Source organism: Pseudophryne corroboree, chromosome 5 (genome assembly GCF_028390025.1).
Source record: "Pseudophryne corroboree isolate aPseCor3 chromosome 5, aPseCor3.hap2, whole genome shotgun sequence".
Taxonomy (NCBI): Eukaryota; Metazoa; Chordata; class Amphibia; order Anura; family Myobatrachidae; genus Pseudophryne; species Pseudophryne corroboree.
The window spans coordinates 512,377,038-512,399,429 of NC_086448.1; the positions used below are offsets into that span (position 1 = coordinate 512,377,038).

The 22,392-nt window shown below is 46.3% G+C and overlaps 1 protein-coding gene across 9 annotated transcripts in view; it reads left to right on the forward strand.

Annotated features, from left to right (window-relative positions):
• PRP4K (pre-mRNA processing factor kinase PRP4K) overlaps positions 1-22,392 on the forward strand; it is a 160,665-nt gene that overhangs the window by 70,079 nt on the left and 68,194 nt on the right. For all 9 annotated transcript variants that reach the window (XR_010177780.1, XR_010177782.1, XR_010177783.1 and 6 more), the window contains 2 exons: positions 5,862-6,020; positions 21,218-21,299. Coding sequence is in view for 1 of the 9 variants with exons in the window: in XM_063923071.1 (XP_063779141.1) it covers positions 5,862-6,020; positions 21,218-21,299 (241 nt within the window). In the remaining 8 variants the exon portion in view is untranslated. The remainder of the gene's footprint in view (positions 1-5,861; positions 6,021-21,217; positions 21,300-22,392) is intronic.

Consider the following 22,392-nt stretch of genomic DNA (forward strand, 5'->3'; position numbering starts at 1 on the left):
TAGGTAGCGGTGCGGGATGGTGTAGGGAGCGGCGGGGAAGGGAGGGAGGGGGTGTAGGTAGCGGTGCGGAGGGTGTAGGTAGCTGGGCGGGAGGGTGTACAGTAGGTAGCGGGGAGGGTTGGTAGCGGCGCGGGAGGGAGGCAAGGTGTAAGTAATAACACTTACTATTAGGTGGGCGCCAGCCATGGACACACTGAACGCGGCGGCATTTCAAATGAAGCACCGGCCACCAGCCAACCAGAGCTGGTGGACCAGCAGCCAATCAGGGAAGCGGCCGCAGCAGTCGCTCCTGCTTGGCTGCCGCTGCAGCTTCCCTGATTGGCTGGCGGCCCGCCAGCTCTTATTGGCTGGCGGCCCGCCAGCTCTGATTGGCTGGCGGCCGGCGCCACATTTAAAGTGTCGCCGCGTTCAGCGTTCGTCTGTGGCTGCCGCCCGCCTAAGTGTAAGTAGTATTACTTACACACACTCCCTCCCGCACATGCGCAGTGCAATCCCGTGAATCCCGGGATTGGATGCTCCAATCCCGGGATTCAAATCCCGGCATTTTTGGGCCCAAATCCCGGGATTCCGCTGATCCCGATCCCGGGATTGGCCTCCCTAGTTCAGAAGGTGAATGAAGTCGGCTAATTCCAACCAAAAAGAACCTAATGGATCAATTAATTACCATTGATTAGTGTTAATGTGTGTAACGCTTGAACAGAAGAAACTAAGAATTTCAAATCCTAGTAATCTTTCTAAAAAATGTTGTAACTCATATCTTACATATCAGAAAGATTTATGTGCTAAATACCCGATCCTTTATCTGTACATTAACTTATGGTTATATTTAAATTGATTCAATAGACTATTCCAAAATCTCTCTATGTATAAAGGGTGTGTAATGACATACCTCAAAGGTCAGCTCAAAAAATGGAGCTTATGGATACAAAAGATCCTTGTATGAATAAATGGATTTTGGAACCTGAGAATTCAAGTAATAAATTTCAGTTTGGTATCCATTAATATCTAGTTTTAATAAGAAAGAGGTTTAAAAAAACAAACCCCATTTAATAAGGTCAGAAGTTGGTGGAAGCACAGGTCATTGTGCCAGTACCACCTAATATGCAAAACAAAGGTTACTATTCGAACCTTTTCGTGGTGCCGAAACCGGATGGTTCGGTCAGGCCCATTCTGAACTTAAAATCACTAAACCCCTTTCTGAGGGAGTTCAAGTTCAAAATGGAGTCTCTAAGGGCAGTGATATCAGGTCTGGAGGAGGGGCAATTTCTGGTATCCCTGGATATCAAGGATGCGTACCTCCACATTCCGATTTGGCTGCCGCAGTAAGCTTATCTTTGATTCTCACTGTTGGACTGTCATTTTCAGTTCCAGGCCCTACCATTTGGCCTCTCCACAGCACCGAGGGTATTCACCAAGGTGATGGCGGAAATGATGGTTCTCCGCAGACTTGGGGTGAACGTAATTCCATATCTGGACGATATTCTGATAAAGGCGGCGTCCAAGAAGACGCTGTTTCAGTCCATTCTTCTCACCACCGACCTGCTCAGCGAACACGGTTGGATCCTGAATCTTCCAAAATCTCATTTGGAACCAACCAGGAGGTTGTCCTTCCTGGGAATGATCCTCGACACGGAAGTGCAGAGGGTGTTTCTTCCAGAGGAAAAGGCGTTGGTGATAAAAACAATGGTCCGGGATGTCCTGAAGTCAGCCTGGGTGTCGGTTCATCAGTGCATTCGCCTTCTGGGAAAGATAGTGGTCTTTTACGAAGCCCTGCTGTATGGGAGGTTTCACGCTCGGTCCTTCCAACTGGATCTCCTGGACAAGTGGTCGGGAGCCTATCTACACATGCAGCAGAGAATAAGTCTGTCACCAAAGGCCAGGATTTCACTCCTCTGGTGGCTGCAGTTACCTCACCTCTTGGAGGGCCGCAGGTTCGGGATTCAGGACTGGATCCTTCTAACCACGGATGCAAGTCTCCGGGGCTGGGGCGCAGTCACTCAAGGGGAAACATTCCAAGGAAGATGGTCAAGTCTGGAAGCCGGCCTGCCGATAAACATTCTATCGGTTATGGTGTCAGCTGTTTAGTTGTCAGTAACGTTATGTGTCAACTTTGTTGTTGTCCGTTATGTTATATGTAATTCTCCATTGTCAACCTCTCTATAGTTCCTGTTCGGCTCAGTAAAAAACACTGAGGTACTCTGGGATATGGAGGGGTGGAGAGTTCTAAATTTAAATATTCAGTGCCCTGTTTCCTGCGGAAGCCGTCCATATCCCAAGAGTACTCCAGTGCCCCCTATGGATTCAAAGAAAAGGATTTACCTGGTAAGTACCAAAATCCTATTTTTCCAATATAAAGATACCACTTTATTGAGTATACTCTGGTATTACACCAATACCAGCACGAGGAATCCGGCTGAGTGTCTATCATAGCCTAGGCTATTTACTATATAATCTATTTGTTACTAATTCGCACATACTGGCAAAATTGGAACTCTATATTATTAATAGTAAACTAATAAAAATTCTTATGATTAAAACAGATTTTTATGATACACATTTGTGCGTCTGAAACTGAGTGCTTCCCAACAAGAGTCTACTGTCTTTCTGCTCTTTTTGTGTTTACTCATCAGCAAACAAGACGGCAGTCCCAGCTGGTGTGCTATGCAGGAGGACTCTTGTATCCTACATTGGGCCGAGCTGTGAATTCCTGCTACTTCTGCTGTCCGCATCCCAGGAGTGGACAACTGGGAGGCGGATTTTTTAAGACTGCGCGCAGTGCATCTAGGGGAGTGGAAACTGCACCAGGAGGTGTTTGCGGATCTTGTTTCCATGTGGGAAAAACTCAACATCGATTTCCTGGCTACTCGAATGAGCAATAAAGTTCAGAGTGACTGCTCTTGTGCACAAATATCCTCAAGCATCTCTTGTGGAAGCCATGACCGCTCCATGTAATTTCCATCTGGGATAACTCCTTCCACCTCTGTTAATGCTTCCTTCCTCAAGTTCTTCAACGAATCAGATGAGAGGCTCTTCCGATCATTCTGATCGCCCCAGATTGGCCTCATCACCAGTGGTGCTCTTTACTTCAAGACATGATAGCCGAAGGTCCGTACCATCTGCCTCTGCTACCAGACCTCCTTCATCAGGGTTCGTGTCTGCACCCCATTTGGTCTCTATTAATTTTGATGGTTTGGCTCTTGAAACCTAGATTCTGAGAGGAAAGTGGGTTTCCAGGGCCACAGTTGAGTATGCTTCAAGCTTGGAAGCCGTTAAGTCCAAAATATGCCACTATGTTCCCCGTCTTTTATCTTTTCTCCAGGATGGATTAACTAAGTGCTATTGTCTGTCATCCCTAAAGGGGCAGGTTTGAGCTGTGTCTGTCTTTTTCCAAAGCTGGTTGGCTACCATTGTGGCAGTTCAGGCCTTCCTTCAGGGTATACTTCATATCCAACTTCCATACATACCTTCTGTCCCTTTTTTTTTTTTTTTTTTACTTGAATTTGGATCACCCTTTGAACCGTTTGTGGAGTTGTTACCGGACTTTAAAGGGCAGTTGCTTCGGCCAGAAGGTTTCTGAATTGGCTGCTCTTTCTTACAAGCGTCCTCGGCTTGTTTTCTATTCCAGTAGGGCAGTCCTGAGGACTAGACCTTCCTTTCTACCAAAAATAGTGTCTGCGTTTCATTATAACCAAGCCATAGTATTTCCAGCTTTTCAGTGGGAATCCCCTTCTGCAGATGCGTCTTCATTGGTCCTCTTGGACATTGTTCATGCTCTATGCATTTATCCAGACCGTACTTCTTACTTTAGGCGCATGGATTCCTTGTTGGTGTTCATTGAAGCAAGGTTTGCTGGGTACTAAGAGTACCATTGCTCAGTGGGTCACCTCTGCCATCCATTGGTCCTATATCTCTTCCGATATGATGGTGCCAGCTACTTTTTGGGCTTATACAACGCGCGCTGTGAGGACTTTTTGGCCTGTTCGTCATGGTGCCTCTGTGGAGCAGCTGTGCAGGGCAACAACCTGGTTACCCTTGCACACCTTCACAAAATTTTATGTCTACCATATGTTTGGGGCATGTGAGGACATTGTTGGGACTTTTTGTGGAGGCTGTCGGATGTGTCGTCCACCCCCCCCTTCCCTCACTTCCTGGGCACCTTGCTTTTGGAAATCCCAGAGTCATAACCCAGCATCCCGCAGATGGATGATAGAGGAAATTGTGGTTTTTTTTCTCACTGTAAAATCCCTTCCTCGGAGTCCATCTGGGGGACGCTGCGATACCTCCCTTACTTGTCTGGTTGCCTTACCGGTTGTTTTATTACACTGTTGTTGTTAGGCTATAGGTTTTCGTTGTTGTTTTTCTTTGCTCTCTTCTGTTCTTCCTCCGGGCAGCTTTGCTAAATAACTGAGCTGCTGGAGCTGGGAGGAGTCAGAGGGGGAGGACTTAGCTTATAACCGTTTTAGTGCCAAACTCAAATACCACAAACTAATCCACAGTCAAAATGCAGAATTCCCAAGATGGACTCCAAGAACTCCAGTTTTTCTTAACTAAAACGGATGTGTTAAATCTTCTACAAATGTCCCATATGTGACAGTGGAATTGTCCACCAATACATGCCTAGCAGAGCTTTCATACTATACTCTAGAAGATTTCCTATGAGCATGAGCACAGTGTTTCAAGCTGCAACGGAATTCCTGGGTAAAGCCCAGCTCACAATGATGCTCCGATACAAGATGTGATGTATGTATAGCACACACACCAGTTTCAGCCCTGACATTGATCTTTCTCAAAAGACCTGGAAGCTATGGAGATTATTAAACCCTAAAAAGCAGTGCTTTTCTTTATAGAAGTACATTTAAAACTTTTAGAATTACATTGTGACATGGGCACACGTAAAGAGTCTGCTTTGGTTTCGTCTGTTCCAACTTTTAAATTTTCATTTTTGTCTGTACAATCTCTTAACGTTGCACCAATGCAAAGTTTAATATGATGGCTGCTATTTTTTGGAGCTGAACTTGATATTTAAGAGGTCTTTTCTTCAGTAATCCTATTTAATAAATGTTATCCGTAGCAATTTAAGATAAGTAAATCCACCGTTGTTTACATTGCTGTAACAAAGTCTGTTTGCAATTTCTTAAAGGCCCATATACACGGGAGAGATGTGTGCTGAGCGAACCGCTCAGCACACATCTCTCCTGCCGCTCAGCACAGCACGATGTGTGCTGAGCGATGCGGGGGAGGACTGGGGGGGCGCTCATTTCACCCAGCGGGTGAAATGAGCGACATGCTAGATTGGCCTGCATGCAGGCTCAATCTAGCACCGGCGATAGCGATGCGCGAGGCTGCGCATCGCTATCGCTGTGGGGGGTACACACGAGTGATCTGTGCTTAAAATCTAAGCAATCTAGTCAGATTGCTTAGATTTTAAGTATGGATATCTCCGTGAGTACCCCCCTTAAGTCTATATTGCCTTTCCATTATTTGTTTTATTACTGCTACCAGGCAGAAAGAAAGGTCAGGTTTACAAAGTTCTTTACATTGCTGGTTTGATGTTACCCTACTGTGATTGAAGACAGTTATGAAGAGGCCACTATTTATCTGGAGTTGTTTTTTTTTTTTTTTTTGAGGCTCTGTTGCCATAAAACAGTTTTGTGAATTCTTCCTTAGTAATGCCTGGGGAATTCAGACTTGGGAGATGCCGCATTTCATGAACAGTGGAACTTTGTATACTAAAGACAAAATAACATTTTATTAGGAGCACAAAAATCTTGTACTGTTGGTAGCAAATATTGTCTTTTAATAAAGATTGAATTGTTTCTATGTAGTATTGTTTTTTTTCAACTTTGGTTTGTCTTGAACAGAGATAGAAACAGAAGAAGTAGATCACGTCTTAGGAGGAGATCACGTTCCCGAGGAGGACGAAATCGTAGAAGACGAAGTAGGAGCAAAGATAAAGAAGATAAATTTAAAGGAAGCCTTTCTGAGGGAATGAAGGTGGAACAAGAATCCTCTGATGAAAAGTATGAAGTTATTTCTAAATGGGCTAATTTATATCTGGGATTTGTCTTGAAAATGTTTTGCACTTGATAGTGTTGTTTAACTATGTATTGACCTAGAATGTAAATGTAGTTATTTTTGCCAATCTTTTTAAATTATAGTCTACAGTAATTCTGTATATATAAGAAACTTTTATTTAGAAATGTGATATGCCTTATATAGTAAAATGATATATATATGTGTGTGTGTGTGTGTGTGTGTGTGTGTGTGTGTGTGTGTGTGTAAAATATACTCGTTTCTTACACTGCACACATAATTAATACTAGTACGGTTTCACATAATGAAGCTATTGCTGATTATTCAGATCCTATAATATGAGGGGAATTTTTAATTACCCACAAGTTGTAATGCGTGGGTGGTCTCTTGTGTTAGCTATTCAATTAGAGACCTATGCGCAGCCCAGAGGTATCAGTTAATGCTGATTTTGATTGCATTTCTGTACTGCTGATCGCACTTCAATAACTGCTGTTTGCGGGTTGATCACGGAGAGCCATGTGAATAGTTATACGTACTTTACCTGGGAGTAGAGACCGCACAACACATAATCCGTGAGTTAATTAATTTACACCCAAGTGGGAGGAGGGTCTTGTAACAAACAGCATTTCCTACACTCTCATAGCCACATAGTATAATGGAATGTTCTGCGTCACAGTGCAGGCAATGCAGGTTTTATTTCTTCAGTTGTATCGGCTCTTTCTTGCTTGCTCAAATGCATCTATAAGCTGAAGTCTACAACAGAGTGGAATTCATCTAATTGTCTTACATGGCCTGACGTGAGTAGGAACTACAGTTGGTGGAGATATTAAGTCATATTTAGCCATCATGTAAAGACTGTACTAGGAGTGTATCTACTCTAATGAGCATACATCTAGAGGGAATCAATAGTTAACACTGCAAGTATTAAAAGTTATGTTTTTAATATTTTGGGGAGAATGTTCATATAGGGGGGTATTCAATTAGGTGAGAGTCTGGTCCCGCTAGGTGAAGTCACTACAAATCGGTCTGGGACTCCGGGTCGACAACAAAAAGGTCGACACACCTTAGGTCGACGCCAATTGGTCGACACACCTTAGGTCGACGTGGACAAAAGGTCGACAGGAACAAGGTCGACATGGAAAAAGGTCGACATGAGTTTTTTATATATTTTTTTGGTGTCGTTTTCTTCGTAGCGTGACCGGGAACGCCAATTAGTGCATCGCGTCCCCTCGCATTGCTCGCTTCCCTCCCATGCTTCGGGCATGGTGCCTTAGCTTCGCTCGGCACAGATTACTGTTCCAATCGTAGTCCACGTGGATCGTTAAGTATGAAAAAGTTCCAAAAAAGAAAAAAATTGTGAAAGACTCATGTCGACCTTTTTCCATGTCGACCTTGTTCCTGTCGACCTTTTGTCCATGTCGACCTAAGGTGTGTCGACCTAAGGTGTGTCGACCTTTTTGTTGTCGACCTGGAGTCCGGATACCCGGCAAATTCACACTGCGAATTACATTTGCAATTCAGTTCCAATCCTGTTTTTCCTTTTTAAGAGTAAATTTGCCTGTTTCCTCTATCATCCATCTGGGGGATTCTGCACACTTACTGCGGAGTTAGAGTGTGTGGGTATGGAGTTTGGCACAGAACCTATAGAAATTAACTCCTCCCCCCTCTAACCCCTCCCATCAACAGCTTCTCAAAAGGAAACACTCCGTTTTAGTTTTGTGCCTTGGAGTGCAGGCACGTTTTTTTCTGTTAGCTTTTAGCTTGGTTTCTTAACATTTATTTAAGTTTTAGAACTATGCTTAGTTCCTCTGTACAGATGACAAGCATATAGGGAGTGAGATTAGATAGAGCCTGCTGTGAGCCCTGATTCTCACTCCACTTGACCTCTGGGTAGTCACCATACCACATGTGTCAATGTGACTCTTCCCTCTAGACAGAGCACCAAGGAGGCATTTGGGTCAGGTAGGACAGCTGCTACCTACTTAAGCACAGTTGGGCTGTGACCACATTTTCTGACACTCCCTGTGCACACTGCTTTAAGGGGTCTTATGGACACAGCAGCAGTGCTTTTTTGATTGGGTTGGTTTTTTTTTTTTTTTTTCAAACTCCATACTCTCTCACACTGTAACCCAGCAGTAAGTGCGCAGCATGCCTCAGATGGAGGAAGAGATTTTATAGTGAATAAAAATTCTAATTTTTGTCCGCATCCCCAAGGTGAAAAGGAAATATTTTTTCTCTTACGCCCTAGAGGATGCTGGGGACTCCGTAAGGACCATGGGGTATAGACGGGCTCCGCAGGAGACATGGGCACTTTAAGACTTTAGAATGGGTGTCCACTGGGTGTCTCCCTCTATGCCCCCCCCCTCCAGACCTCAGTTGGATCCTGTGCCCAGTGGAGACTGGATGCACTACAGGGGAGCTCTACTGAGTTTCTCTGAAAAGACTTTTGTTAGGTTTTTTATTTTCAGGGAGCACTGCTGGCAACAGGCTCCCTGCATCGTGGGACTGAGGGGAGAGAAGCAGACCTACTTAAATGATAGGCTCTGCTTCTTAGGCTACTGGACACCATTAGCTCCAGAAGGTCGGAACGCAGGTCTCACCCTCGCCGTTTGTCCCGGAGCCGCGCCGCCGTCCTCCTCACAGAGCCAGAAGATAGAAGCCGGGTGAGTATGAGAAGAAAGAAGACTTCAAAGGCGGCAGAAGACTTCAGATCTTCAATGAGGTACCGCACAGCGGTAACGCTGCGCGCCATTGCTCCCAACACACACACGGCACTGTACGGGTGCAGGGCGCAGGGGGGGGCGCCTCGGGCAGCAATTATTACCTCAAAAACAGCACTGGCACAGATCTCCGATACTGTGGAGGCAGTATAGTATAAAACCCCAGCCAGTATAAAGAAATTGAGCGGGACCGAAGCCCGCCGTCGAGGGGGCGGGGCTAGATCCTCCAGCACTAACCAGCGCCATTTTTCTCCACAGCATGCTGCAGAGAAGTGCTCCCAGACTCTCCCCTGCTGAACAATAGCAGGGGGCAAAAACGAGGGGGGGGGGATGCACATTTATTTGGTGCAGATTGTACATATATTTATATATAAAGCGCTATTTAGGCTGGGACCTTGGTTTCAGCATATTGTGGCGCTGGGTGTGTGCTGGCATACTCTCTCTGTCTCTCCAAAGGGCCTTATTGTGGGTCAGTCCCCATATTTATTTATCCCAGTGTGTGTGGGGGTGTCAGTACGTGTGTGTCGACATGTCTGAAGCGGAAGGCTCGTCTAGGGGAGGATGCAGAGCAGATGGTGGTGGTGTCTCCGTCGGCACAGCCGACACCTGATTGGGTGGACATGTGGAATGTTTTGAATGCTAATGTCGCTTTATTACAGATTGGACAAAGCAGAGTCCAAAAACAAGCAGGTAATTAACCCATGGCTGTTACTGTGTACCAGGACCCTTCAGGGTCCCATAAACGTCCCTGTACCCAGTTAGCAGACACTGATACCGACACGGATTCCGACTCCAGTGTCGACTAGGAGATGCAAGGTTGCACCCATGAGTCGTGAAAGTATTCAATATATGATTATTGCAATAAGAGATGTTTTGCATATCACAGAGGACTCCTCTGTCCCTGACACGAGGGTCTGCATATTTAAAGAAAAGTAACCTAACTCCTCTCATGAGCTGACCGTTTTATTTAAAAAAAAAAAAAAAAAAAAGCTTGGGAGACTCCTGACATTAGACTGCAGGTTCCCAAGAGAATTATTATGGCGTATCCTTTCCCCTCAAAGGACAGGTTACGGTGGGAATCCTCGCCCACGCTGGACAAGGCCTTAACGCCCTGGTCCAAAAAGATAGCATTACCATCCCCTGATACGGCAGCCCTATAGGATACTGCGGATCGTAGGAGGGAATCTACCTTAAAATCAATTTATGCGACTAGAGAGCCCTATCTAGACCTGCAGTAGGTTCGGCATGGGTAGGTAGCGCAATTACAGCTTGGGCTGATAACTTGTCATCTGACATTGACACCCTAGATAAAGATAGTATGGTGTTGACCTTAGGTCACATCAAGGACGCAGCACTATATATGAGAGAGGTTGCGAGAGATATGGGGTTTTTGGGTTCAAGGGCTAATGCCATGGCAGGTTCTGCTAGTAGGACCCTGCGGACTCGTCAATGGACAGGGGATGCTGACTCAAAGAGTCATATGGAGGCTTTACCTTGCAAGGGTGAAGTTTTATTTGGGGAGGGCTTCGCGGACCTGATTTTCACAGCTACCGCAGGTAAGTCGTCTTTTTTGCCTTACGTTCCCCCACAGCAAAAGGAAACACCCTAATAACAGATGCAGTCCTTTCGGTCGCGTAAGTTCAGAAAGGGGTGTGGCTTTCTGTCCTCGCCAGAGGTAGAGGGAAAAGAACACCGGCTACGGCTAGTTCACAGGAAAAGTGTCCTCCCCGGCCTCTACCACATCCATCAAAGAGGTGCTTCCACGCCGATTTTCAAATCGGCCTTGCCAGCTACTTCCCCGGAGAGGAAAATAGTTTTGGCTGCCATACTAAAGCTGTGTCAACAGCAAGTGATTATCATGGTTCCCCTAGTGCAACAGGGAAAAGGGTTTTATTCAACCCTATTTGTGGTCCCAAAGCCGGATGGCTCGGTCAGACCAATTCTGAATCTGAAATCCCTAAACCTATATTTAAAGAGGTTCAAATTCAAGATGGAATCTCTCAAGGCAAGGATATCCAGCCTGGAAAGGGGGGGATTTTATGGTGTCACTAGACTAAAGGATGCATACCTTCATGTCCCCATATATCCTCCTCATCGGGCGTACCTAAGATTCGCTGTACAGGATTGTCATTACCAGTTTCAGACGTTGCCGTTTGGGCTTTCCACGGCCCTGAGAATTTTCACCAAGGTAATGGAGGAAATGATGGTGCTCCTGCGCAAGCAAGGGGTCACAAGTATCACATACTTGGACGATCTCCTGATAAAAGCGAGTTCAAGGGAACAGTTATACAAAACCGTGTCTTTCTCCCTGAGAGTACTACAACAGCACAGCTGGATTCTAAATCTACCAAGGTCGCAGTTGGTTCCGACAACTCGGCTGTCTTTTTTTGGGCATGATTCTGGATACGGAAAAACAAAGGGGTTTTTTTCCCGGTAGAAAAAGCCCAGGAACTCCAGAACATGATCAAAGACCTGTTAAAGCCAAATAGAGTGTCAGTTCGTCAATGCACTCGAGTATTGGGAAAAATAGTGGCGGCCTATGAGACCATTCCATTCGGCAGGTTCCATGCAAGGACTTTTCAGTGGGACCTTCTGGACAAGTGGTCAGGGTCCCATCTACAGATACATCGGAAGATACCCTGTCCCCCAGGGCCAGGGTCTCTCTCTCTCTCTCCTCTGTGGTGGCTCCAGAGTACTCCCCTTCTAGAGGGTCGCAGGTTCGGCATTCAAGATTGGGTTCTTGTGACCACGGACGCGAGCCTCCGAGGATGCGGAGCAGTCACACAGGGATACAATTTTCAGGGAATATGGTCAAGCCAGGAGGCTTGTCTACACATCAATATGCTGGAATTAAGGGCCATATACAACGGCCTCCGACAGGCGGAGAATCTTCTTCGCAGAGCAGCAATGGCAGAAGCCACCAGGATTCTTCGCTGGGCAGAAAATCATGTAAGCGCTCGGTCAGTGGTCTTCATTCCGGGAGTAGACAACTGGGAAGCAGACTTCCTCAGCAGACACGATCTCCATCCAGGAGAGTGGGGACTTCATCAAGAAGTCTTTGCAGAGGTGACAAGTCGTTGGGGACTTCCTCAAATAGACATGATCGCGTCACGCCTCAACAGAAAGCTTCGGACGTATTGTTCCAGTTCAAGGCACCCTCAGGCAGTGGCAATGGACGCCCTGGTGACACCGTGTGTGTTTCAGTCGGTCTATGTGTTCCCTCCACTTCCTCTCATCTCAAGAATATTGAGAATCATAAGACGAACAAGAGTGCAGACAATACTCATTGTCCCAGATTGGCCTCGAAGGGCCTGGTATTCAGATCTTCAGGAAATGATCACAGAAGATCCGTGGCCTCTTCCTCTCAAGGAGGACCTGTTACTACAGGGGCCCTGTGTGTTCCAAGACTTACCGCGGTTACGTTTGACGGCATGGCGGTTGAACACCAAATCCTAGCTAGGAAAGGTATTCTGGATGAAGTCATCCCTACTCTTATTACAGCTAGGAAGGAGGCAACGGCGAAACACTATCACCGTATCGGGAGAAAATATGTGTCTTGGTGTAAAGCCAAGAATGCCCTACGGATGATTTTCAACTGGGTAGTTTTCTCCATTTTCTGCAGTCAGGTGTGGATATGGGCCCGTAGTTAGTCTCCAGTAAGGTTCAGATTTCGGGCTTATCTATATTCTGTCAGAAGGAATTGGCTTCTCTCCCAGAAGTCCAGACTTTTGTAAAGGGAGTGTGGCACATCCAACCTCCTTTTGTGCCTCCGGTGGCACCGTGGGACCTTAACGTGGTGTTACAGTTCCTTAAATCACACTGATGTGAACCTCTTCAAACCGTTGAATTGAAGTTTCTCACTTGGAAAGTGGTCATGGTATTGGCCTTGGCATCTGCGAGGCAGGTGTCCGAATTGGTGGCTTTGTCTTACAAGAGCCCCTATCTGATTTTCCATGCGGATAGAGTAGAGTTGAGGATTCGTCCTCATTTTCTGCCTAAGGTGGTTTCGTAATTTCATATGAAGCAACCTATTGTGGTGCCTGTGGCTACGGGTGCCTTGGAGGATTCCAAGTCCCTTGATGTAGTCAGGGCCTTAAAAATTTCTATAGCCAGAACGGCTAGGGTTAGGAAAACAGAAGCACTGTTTGTCCTGTATGCAGCCAACAAGGTTGGCGCTCCTGCGTCTAAGCAGACTATTGCTTGCTAGATCTGTAACACGATTCCGCAGGATCATTCTACGGCTGGATTGCCGGTTCCAAAATTCAGTAAAGGCCCATTCCACTAGGAAGGTGGGCTCTTCTTGGGCGGCTGCCCGAGGCGTCTTGGCATTACAGCTTTGCCGAGCTGCTACTTGGTCGGGTTCAAACACTTTTGCAAAATTCTACAAGTTTGATACCCTGGCTGATGAGGACCTCATGTTCGCTCAATCGGTGCTGCAGAGTCATCCGCACTCTCCCGCCCGGTCTGGAGCTTTGGTATAAACCCCATGGTCCTTACGGAGTCCCCAGCATCCTCTAGGACGTAAGAGAGAATAAGATTTTAAACCTACCGGTAAATATTTTTCTCTATCGTCCTAGTGGATGCTGGGGTTCCTGAAAGGACCATGGGGGAATAGCGGCTCCGCAGGAGACAGGGCACAAAAGTAAAGCTTTCCGATCAGGTGGTGTGCACTGGCTCCTCCCCCTATGACCCTCCTCCAAGCCAGTTAGATTTTTGTGCCCGGCCGAGAAGGGTGCAATCTAGGTGGCTCTCCTAAAGAGCTGCTTAGAAAAGTTTAGCTTAGGTTTTTTATTTTACAGTGAGTCCTGCTGGCAACAGGATCACTGCAACGAGGGACTTAGGGGAGAAGAAGTGAACTCACCTGCGTGCAGGATGGATTGGCTTCTTGGCTACTGGACATCAGCTCCAGAGGGACGATCACAGGTACAGCCTGGATGGTCACCGGAGCCTTGCCGCCGGCCCCCTTGCAGATGCTGAAATAAGAAGAGGTCCAGAATCGGCGGCAGAAGACTCCTCAGTCTTCTAAAGGTAGCGCACAGCACTGCAGCTGTGCGCCATTTTCCTCTCAGCACACTTCACACGGCAGTCACTGAGGGTGCAGGGCGCTGGGAGGGGGGCGCCCTGGGAGGCAAATGAAAACCTATTTTGGCTAAAAATACCTCACATATAGCCTCCGGAGGCTATATGGAGATATTTAACCCCTGCCAGACTCCGTTAAGAGCGGGAGACGAGGCCGCCGAAAAAGGGGCGGGGCCTATCTCCTCAGCACACAGCGCCATTTTCCCTCACAGAAAGGCTGGAGGGAAGGCTCCCAGGCTCTCCCCTGCACTGCACTACAGAAACAGGGTTAAAACAGAGAGGGGGGGCACTAATTTGGCGTTAGAAATATATAAAAAAGATGCTATAAGGGAAAACACTTATATAAGGTTGTCCCTATATAATTATAGCGTTTTTGGTGTGTGCTGGCAAACTCTCCCTCTGTCTCTCCAAAGGGCTAGTGGGTCCTGTCCTCTATCAGAGCATTCCCTGTGTGTGTGCTGTGTGTCGGTACGTGTGTGTCGACATGTAGGAGGACGATGTTGGTGAGGAGGCGGAGCAATTGCCTGTAATGGTGATGTCACTCTCTAGGGAGTCGACACCGGAATGGATGGCTTATTTAGGGAATTACGTGATAATGTCAACACGCTGCAAGGTCGGTTGACGACATGAGACGGCCGACAAACAATTAGTACCGGTCCAGACGTCTCAAAAACACCGTCAGGGGTTTTTAAAACGCCCGTTTACTTTAGTCGGTCGACACAGACAGGGACACTGAATCCAGTGTCGACGGTGAATAAACAAACGTATTCCTTATTAGGGCCACACGTTAAAGGCAATGAAGGAGGTGTTAAATATTTCTGATACTACAAGTACCACAAAAGAGGGTATTATGTGGGATGTGAAAAAACTACCATAGTTTTTCCTGAATCAGACAAATTAAATAAAGTGTGTGATGATGCGTGGGTTCCCCCCGATAGAAAATTATGGGCGGTATACCCTTTCCCGCCAGAAGTTAGGGCGCGTTGGGAAACACCCCTTAGGGTGGATAAGGCGCTCACACGCTTATCAAAACAAGTGGCGGTACCGTCTATAGATAGGGCCGTCCTCAAGGACCAGCTGACAGGAGGCTGGAAAATATCATAAAAAGTATATACACACATACTGGTGTTATACTGCGACCAGCGATCGCCTCAGCCTGGATGTGCAGAGCTGGGGTGGCTTGGTCGGATTCCCTGACTAAAAATATTGATACCCTTGACAGGGACAGTATTTTATTGACTATAGAGCATTTAAAGGATGCATTTCTATATATGCGAGATGCACAGAGGGATATTTGCACTCTGGCATCAAGAGTAAATGCGATGTCCATAACTGCCAGAAGATGTTATGGACACGACATTGGTCAGGTGATGCAGATTCCAAACGGCACAAAGGTGTATTGCCGTATAAAGGAAGAGGAGTTATTTGGGGTCGGTCCATCGGACCTGGTGGCCACGGCAACTGCTGGAAAATCCACCGTTTTTACCCTAAGTCACATCTCTGCAGAAAAAGACACCGTCTTTTCAGCCTCAGTCCTTTCGTCCCTATAAGATCATATCTGCCCAGGGATAGAGGAAAGGGAAGAAGACTGCAGCAGGCAGCCCATTCCCAGGAACAGAAGCGTTCCACCGCTTCTGACAAGTTCTCAGCATGGCGCTGAGACCGTACAGGACCCCTGGATCCTACAAGTAGTATCCCAGGGGTACAGATTGGAATGTCGAGACGTTTCCCCTTCGCAGGCTCCTGAAGTCTGCTTTACCAAGGTCTCCCTCCGACAAGGAGGCAGTATGGGAAAAAATTCACAAGCTGTATTCCCAGCAGGTGATAATTAAATTACCCCTCCTACTACAAGAAAAGGGGTATTATTCCACACTATATTGTGGTACTGAAGCCAGAAGGCTAGGTGAGACTTATTCTAAATCTAAAAAAAAAAAAAAAAAAAAATTTTTTTGAACACTTACAAAGGTTCAAATCAAGATGGAGTCACTCAGAGCAGTGATAACGAACAGGAAGAAGGGGACTATATAGTGTCCCGGGACATCAGGGATGCTTACCTCTATGTCCCAAATTTGCCCTTCTCACTAAGGGTACCTCAGGTTCGTGGTGCAGAACTGTCACTATCAGTTTCAGACGCTGCCGTTTGGATTGTCCACGGCACCCCGGGTCTTTGCTAAGGTAATGGCCGAAATGATGATTCTTCTTCGAAGAAAAGGCGTCTTAATTATCCCTTACTTGGACGATCTCCTGATAAGGGCATAGTCCAGGGAACAGTTGGAGGTAGGAGTAGCACTATCTCGGATACTGCTACAACAGCACGGGTGGATTCTAAATATTCCAAAATCGCAGCTGATCCCGACGACACGTCTGCTGTGCCTAGGGATGATTCTGGACACAGTCCAGAAAAAGGTGTTTCTCCCGAAAGAGAAAGCCAGGGAGTTATCCGAGCTAGTCAGGAACCTCCTAAAAACAGTGCATCATTGCACAAGGGTCCTGGTAGAAAATGGTGGCTTCCTACGAAGCAATTCCATTCGGCAGATTTCACGCAAGAACTTTTCAGTGGGATCTGCTGGAAAAATGGTCCGGATCGCATCTTCAGATGCATCAGCGGATAACCCTATATCCAAGGACAAGGGTGTCTCTCCTGTGGTGGTTATAGAGTGCTCATCTTCTAGAGGGCCGCAGATTCGGCATTCAGGATTGGATGCTGGTGACCACGGAGCCCAGCCCGAGAGGCTGGGGAGCAGTCACACAAGGAAAAAATTTCCAGGGAGTGTGATCAAGTCTGGAGACTTTTCTCCACATAAATATACTGGAGCTAAGGGTAAATTTATAATGCTCTAAGCTTAGCAAGACCTCTGCTTCAAGGTCAGCCGGTATTGATCCAGTGGGAAAAACATCACGGCAGTCGCCCACGTAAACAGACAGGGCGACACAAGAAGCAGGAGGGCAATGGCAAAAACTGCAAGGACTTTTTGCTGGGCGGAAAATCATGTGATAGCACTGTCAGCAGTGTTTCATCCCGGGAATGGAAACTGGGAAGCAGACTTCCTCAGCAGGCACGACCTCCACCCGGGAGAGTGGAAACTTCATCGGGAAGTTTTTTCCACATGATTGTAAACCGTTGGGAAATACCAAAGGTGGACATGATGGCGTCCCGTCTGAACAAAAAACGGGACAGGTATTGCGCCAGGTCAAGAGACTCTCAGGCAATAGCTGTGGACGTTCTGGTAACACCGTGGGTGTACCAGTCGGTGTATGTGTTCCCTCCTCTGCTTCTCATACCTAAGGTGCTGAGAATTATAAGACGTAGAGGAGTAAGAACTATACTCATGGCTCCGGATTGGCCAAGAAGGACTTGGTACCCGGAACTTCAAGAGATGTTTACAGAGGTCTTATGGCCTCTGCCGCTAAGAAGGGACTTGCTTCAGCAAGTACCATGTCTGTTCCAAGACTTACCGCAGCTGCGTTTGTTGGCATGGCGGTGGAACGCCGGATCCTAAGGGACAAAGGCATTCCGGAAGAGGTCATTCCTACCCTGGTCAAAGCCAGAAAGGAGGTGACCGCACAACATTATCACCACATGTGGCGAAAATATGTTGCGTGGTGTGAGGCCAGGAAGGCCCCACAAAGAAATTTCAACTCGGTCGATTCCTGCATTTCCTGCAAACAGGAGTGTCTATGGGCCTCAAATTGGGGTCCATTAAGGTTCAAATTTCGGCCCTGTCAATTTTCTTCCAGAAAGAATTGGCTTCAGTTCCTGAAGTCCAGAACTTTGTCAAGGGAGTATTGCATATACAACCCTCTTTTGTGCCTCCAGTGGCACTGTGGGATCTCAACGTAGTTCTGGGATTCTTCAAATCACATTGGTTTAAAACCAGTCAAATCTGTGGATTTGAAGCATCTCACATGAAAAGTGACCATGTTCTTGGCCCTGGCCTGGACCAGGCGAGTGTCAAATTGGTGGTTTTTTTCTCAAAAAAGCCCATATTTGTTTGTCCATTCGGACAGGGCAGAGCTGCGGACTCGTCCCCAGTTCTCTCCCTAAGGTGGTGTCAGTGTTTCACCTGAACCAGCTTATTGTGGTGCCTTGCACCTACTAGGGACTTGGAGGACTCCAAGTTGCTAGATGTTGTCAGGGCCCTGAAAATATAGGTTCCAGGACGGCTGGAGTCAGGAAAACTGACTTGCTGTTATCCTGTATGCACCCAACAAACTGGGTGCTCTTGCTTTTAAGCAGACTATTGCTAGTTGGATGTGTAATACAATTCAGCTTGCACATTCTGTGGCAGGCCTGCCACAACCAAAATATGTAAATGCCCATTCCACAAGGAAGGTGGGCTCATCTTGGGCGGCTGCCCGAGGGGTCTCGGCTTTACAACTTTGCCGAGCGGTTATTTAGTCAGGGGCAAACACGTTTGTAAAATCCTACAAATTTGATACCCTGGCTAAGGAGGACCTGGAGTTCTCTCATTCGGTGCTGCAGAGTCATCCGCACTCTCCCGCCCGTTTGGGAGCTTTGGTATAATCCCCATGGTCCTTTCAGGAACCCCAGCATCCACTAGGACGATAGAGAAAATAAGAATTTACTTACCGATAATTCTATTTCTCGGAGTCCGTAGTGGATGCTGGGCGCCCATCCCAAGTGCGGATTATCTGCAATACTTGTACATAGTTACAAAAATCGGGTTATTATTGTTGTGAGCCATCTTTTCAGAGGCTCCGCTGTTATCATACTGTTAACTGGGTTTAGATCACAAGTTGTACGGTGTGATTGGTGTGGCTGGTATGAGTCTTACCCGGGATTCAAAATTCCTCCCTTATTGTGTACGCTCGTCCGGGCACAGTACCTAACTGGCTTGGAGGAGGGTCATAGGGGGAGGAGCCAGTGCACACCACCTGATCGGAAAGCTTTACTTTTGTGCCCTGTCTCCTGCGGAGCCGCTATTCCCCCATGGTCCTTTCAGGAACCCCAGCATCCACTACGGACTCCGAGAAATAGAATTATCGGTAAGTAAATTCTTATTTTCTCCTAGTCCGTAGAGGATGCTGGGCGCCCGTCCTAGTGCAGAAAAATTCTGCAAGGCTTGTATATAGTTGTTGCTTACATAAGGGTTATGTTACAGTTGAGATCAGTCTCGAGCTGATGCTGTTGTTCATGCTGTTAACTGGTTTCGTATATACCATGTTGTTCGGTGTGTATGGTGTGGGCTGGTATGTATCTCGCCCTTAGATTAACAAAAAATCCTTTCCTCTTACTGTCAGTCTCCTCTGGGCACAGTCCTAACTGAGGTCTGGAGGGGGAGCATAGAGGGAGGAGCCAGTGCACACCCATTCTAAAGTTCTTTATAGTGCCCATGTCTACTGCGGAGCCCGTCTATACCCCATGGTCCTTACGGAGTCCCCAGCATCCTCTACGGACTAGGAGAAAAAGATTTACCGTTAGGTTTAAAATCTTATTTTTTAAGGTAAAAATATCGGAACATGCTCCAGAACACCTTGGACGCCCTCCCTAATCCGTAATTAGGCATTTTTAAGTTTTCGATTCGCTTAGTTGGGCCAATAATTACATGTCATTTTAGATAAAGATAAGATATATACTTTGTCATTGGTCAAACAATAAAAGTATTGTACAGAACAACGAAATTTCCTCCAAAGCAACCCCATATGCATATCAGTCAGAAACAGAATAAGTACCGTATTTGCCGGCGTATAAGACGACTGGGCGTATAAGACGACCCCCAACATTTCCACTCAAAATATAGAGTTTGTTATATACTCGCCGTATAAGACTACCCCCTTCCACACACCAAATAAAACGTAAAAGAACATCAAATTTGTGACATACTGTATATTATGACCTGATAAGAGATTTGGATAGGGAGTATTTATCAAGGTATGCATAAGAAGGGGGGAGGGGGCGAGGAGAAAGTTGTAAAATGTATAAAAGTATACCCCTGTGTGCATTTAGTGTTACCGGTTTCACATGAGTACCATTAGTATTAGTATTAGTGCCATTGTCACCATTGTACGGCCACAACGCGACTGCAGCGCCTCTGGCCAGTCCCTGTATCTCCCTGTAATTGGCACTAGTGACCCGCCGTGGCCGCACTGGATATCGTGCGATACTGGATGGTGAGTAGAATGAGGTGGGCGGGCATCGGGAGGCCACTATGGGCACCGGGCGAGTATCGGAAGGCCACTATGGCAGCTATGTCTATCCCAACTGAAGTGCACCCGGCGTATAAGACGACCCCCCCACTTGGAGGCATGCTTTTCAGGGCAAAAAAGTAGTCTTATACGCCAGCAAATACTGTATTAGAACTCCCCAGAATACGTATTAGAACTTGGGGTCAAAAATTAAATACAGGTTGAGTATCCCTTATCCAAAATGCTTGGGACCGGAAGTATTTTGGATAACGGATTTTTCCGTATTTTGTAATAATTGCATACCATAATGAGATATCATGGTGATGGGACCCAAGTCTAAGCACAGAATGCATTTATGTTTCATATACATCTTATACACACAGCCTGAAGGTAATTTTAGCCAATATTTTTTATAACTTTGTGCATTAAACAAAGTGTGTCTACATTCACACAATTCATTTATGTTTCATATACACCTTATACACACAGCCTGTAGGTCATTTAATACAATATTTTTAATAACTTTGTGTATTAAACAAAGTTTGTGTACATTTGAGCCATCAAAAAACAAAGGTTTCACTATCTCACTCAAAAAAGTCCGTATTTCGGAATATTCCGTATTTCGGAATATTTGGATATGGGATACTCAACCTGTACTCTCAAAGTACCCCAAAATCAACTTTTTTATTTATGCATATTTAAAGTATTAATTTCAATGAAAAATAATTAGATTTAAAAAAAGGGGCCTCAAATTACCCTCAAGTCACCCTTTTTTCTTTTTATTTGCATTTCGTAATCTTTTTAAATAGTTTTAATTTTTTCAAAAATGCACAAATCAACCATTTCTCAACTTTTAAAAGGTACAGCCCTCTATGCCCACTAACAGTCGTCTTCTATATGATTCGGCAAACAAAGTTGCCACTTTCTGGGGAATTTAGGAAGGTCTCTCCACTTTTTCATACCATTTCCTCAGTTAACTTTTTGGATTCACCCCCTACCCCCATTAACTCAACACCATTAACTCAACACATATCATTGAAACTCTGATTACTGTCATACATATTTTGTTCATGGCACGACTGCATATGTTTTGATTTGTTGGGGTAGTTTTGATGGGTCACTTTATTTGTTTCAATATAAATAAGGGAAAATGAGTGTTTTGCAGCTTTGTGTTAGATACCCCAAAAATACCAACTTGTAAAAATCCAAAAATACTAGGCTTTGTTTTCTTCTGCTAGCCTTGAAGACTTTGATGTTGAAGAGGAAGACGAAGAAGCTCTAATTGAGCAAAGACGCCTGCAGAGACTAGCGATTGTAGAGGTGAGTTTGAAAATGAGCACAAATTGTCTGCTTGGTGCCGTACTGTTGAACCTCCACTTACTAAGAAAATTCAGGAATCATTTAATGATTAATAGTGAACAATAGTATTAAAAACACATACGTTTCGTAATTACCTCAATTCTTTGCCGAAGCAGATGTCTTAAATATATGTAAATATGACCTTGCCCAATATAACAAATGGTACAGGCCCATTAGAGGGGATTTTGTTTATTTCTCTGACGTCCTAGTGGATGCTGGGGACTCCGTAAGGACCATGGGGAATACACGGCTCCGCAGGAGACTGGGCACATCTAAAGAAAGCTTTAGGACTATCTGGTGTGCACTGGCTCCTCCCCCTATGACCCTCCTCCAAGCCTCAGTTAGATTTCTGTGCCCGGCTGAGCTGGATGCACACTAGGGGCTCTCCTGAGCTCCTAGAAAGAAAGTATAGTTTAGGTTTTTTATTTTACAGTGAGACCTGCTGGCAACAGGCTCACTGCAGCGAGGGACTAAGGGGAGAAGAAGCGAACCTACCTAAGTGGTGGTAGCTTGGGCTTCTTAGGCTACTGGACACCATTAGCTCCAGAGGGATCGAACACAGGACCCGACCTCGTCGTCCGTTCCCGGAGCCGCGCCGCCGTCCCCCTTACAGAGCCAGAAGCAAGAAGGTCCGGAAAATCGGCGGCTGAAGACTTCTGTCTTCTCCAAGGTAGCGCACAGCACTGCAGCTGTGCGCCATTGCTCCTCATGCACACCACACACTGCGGTCACTGATGGGTGCTGGGGGGGGGGGGGGGGGGCGCCCTGGGCGCCCTGAGCGCCCTGAGCAGCAATATTAACACCTTGGCTGGCAAACTAACACCATATATAGCCCCAGAGGCTATATAGGTGTATATTAACCCCTGCCAGATATATTAAAATAGCGGGAGAAAGCCCGCCGAAAAAGGGGCGGAGCCATCTCCCTCAGCACAGTGGCGCCATTTTCCCTCACAGTTTCGCTGGAGGAATCGCTCCCTGGCTCTCCCCTGCAGTCCTACACTACAGAAAGGGTTAAAAAGAGGGGGGGGGGCACAAAATTAGGCGCAGTATAGAA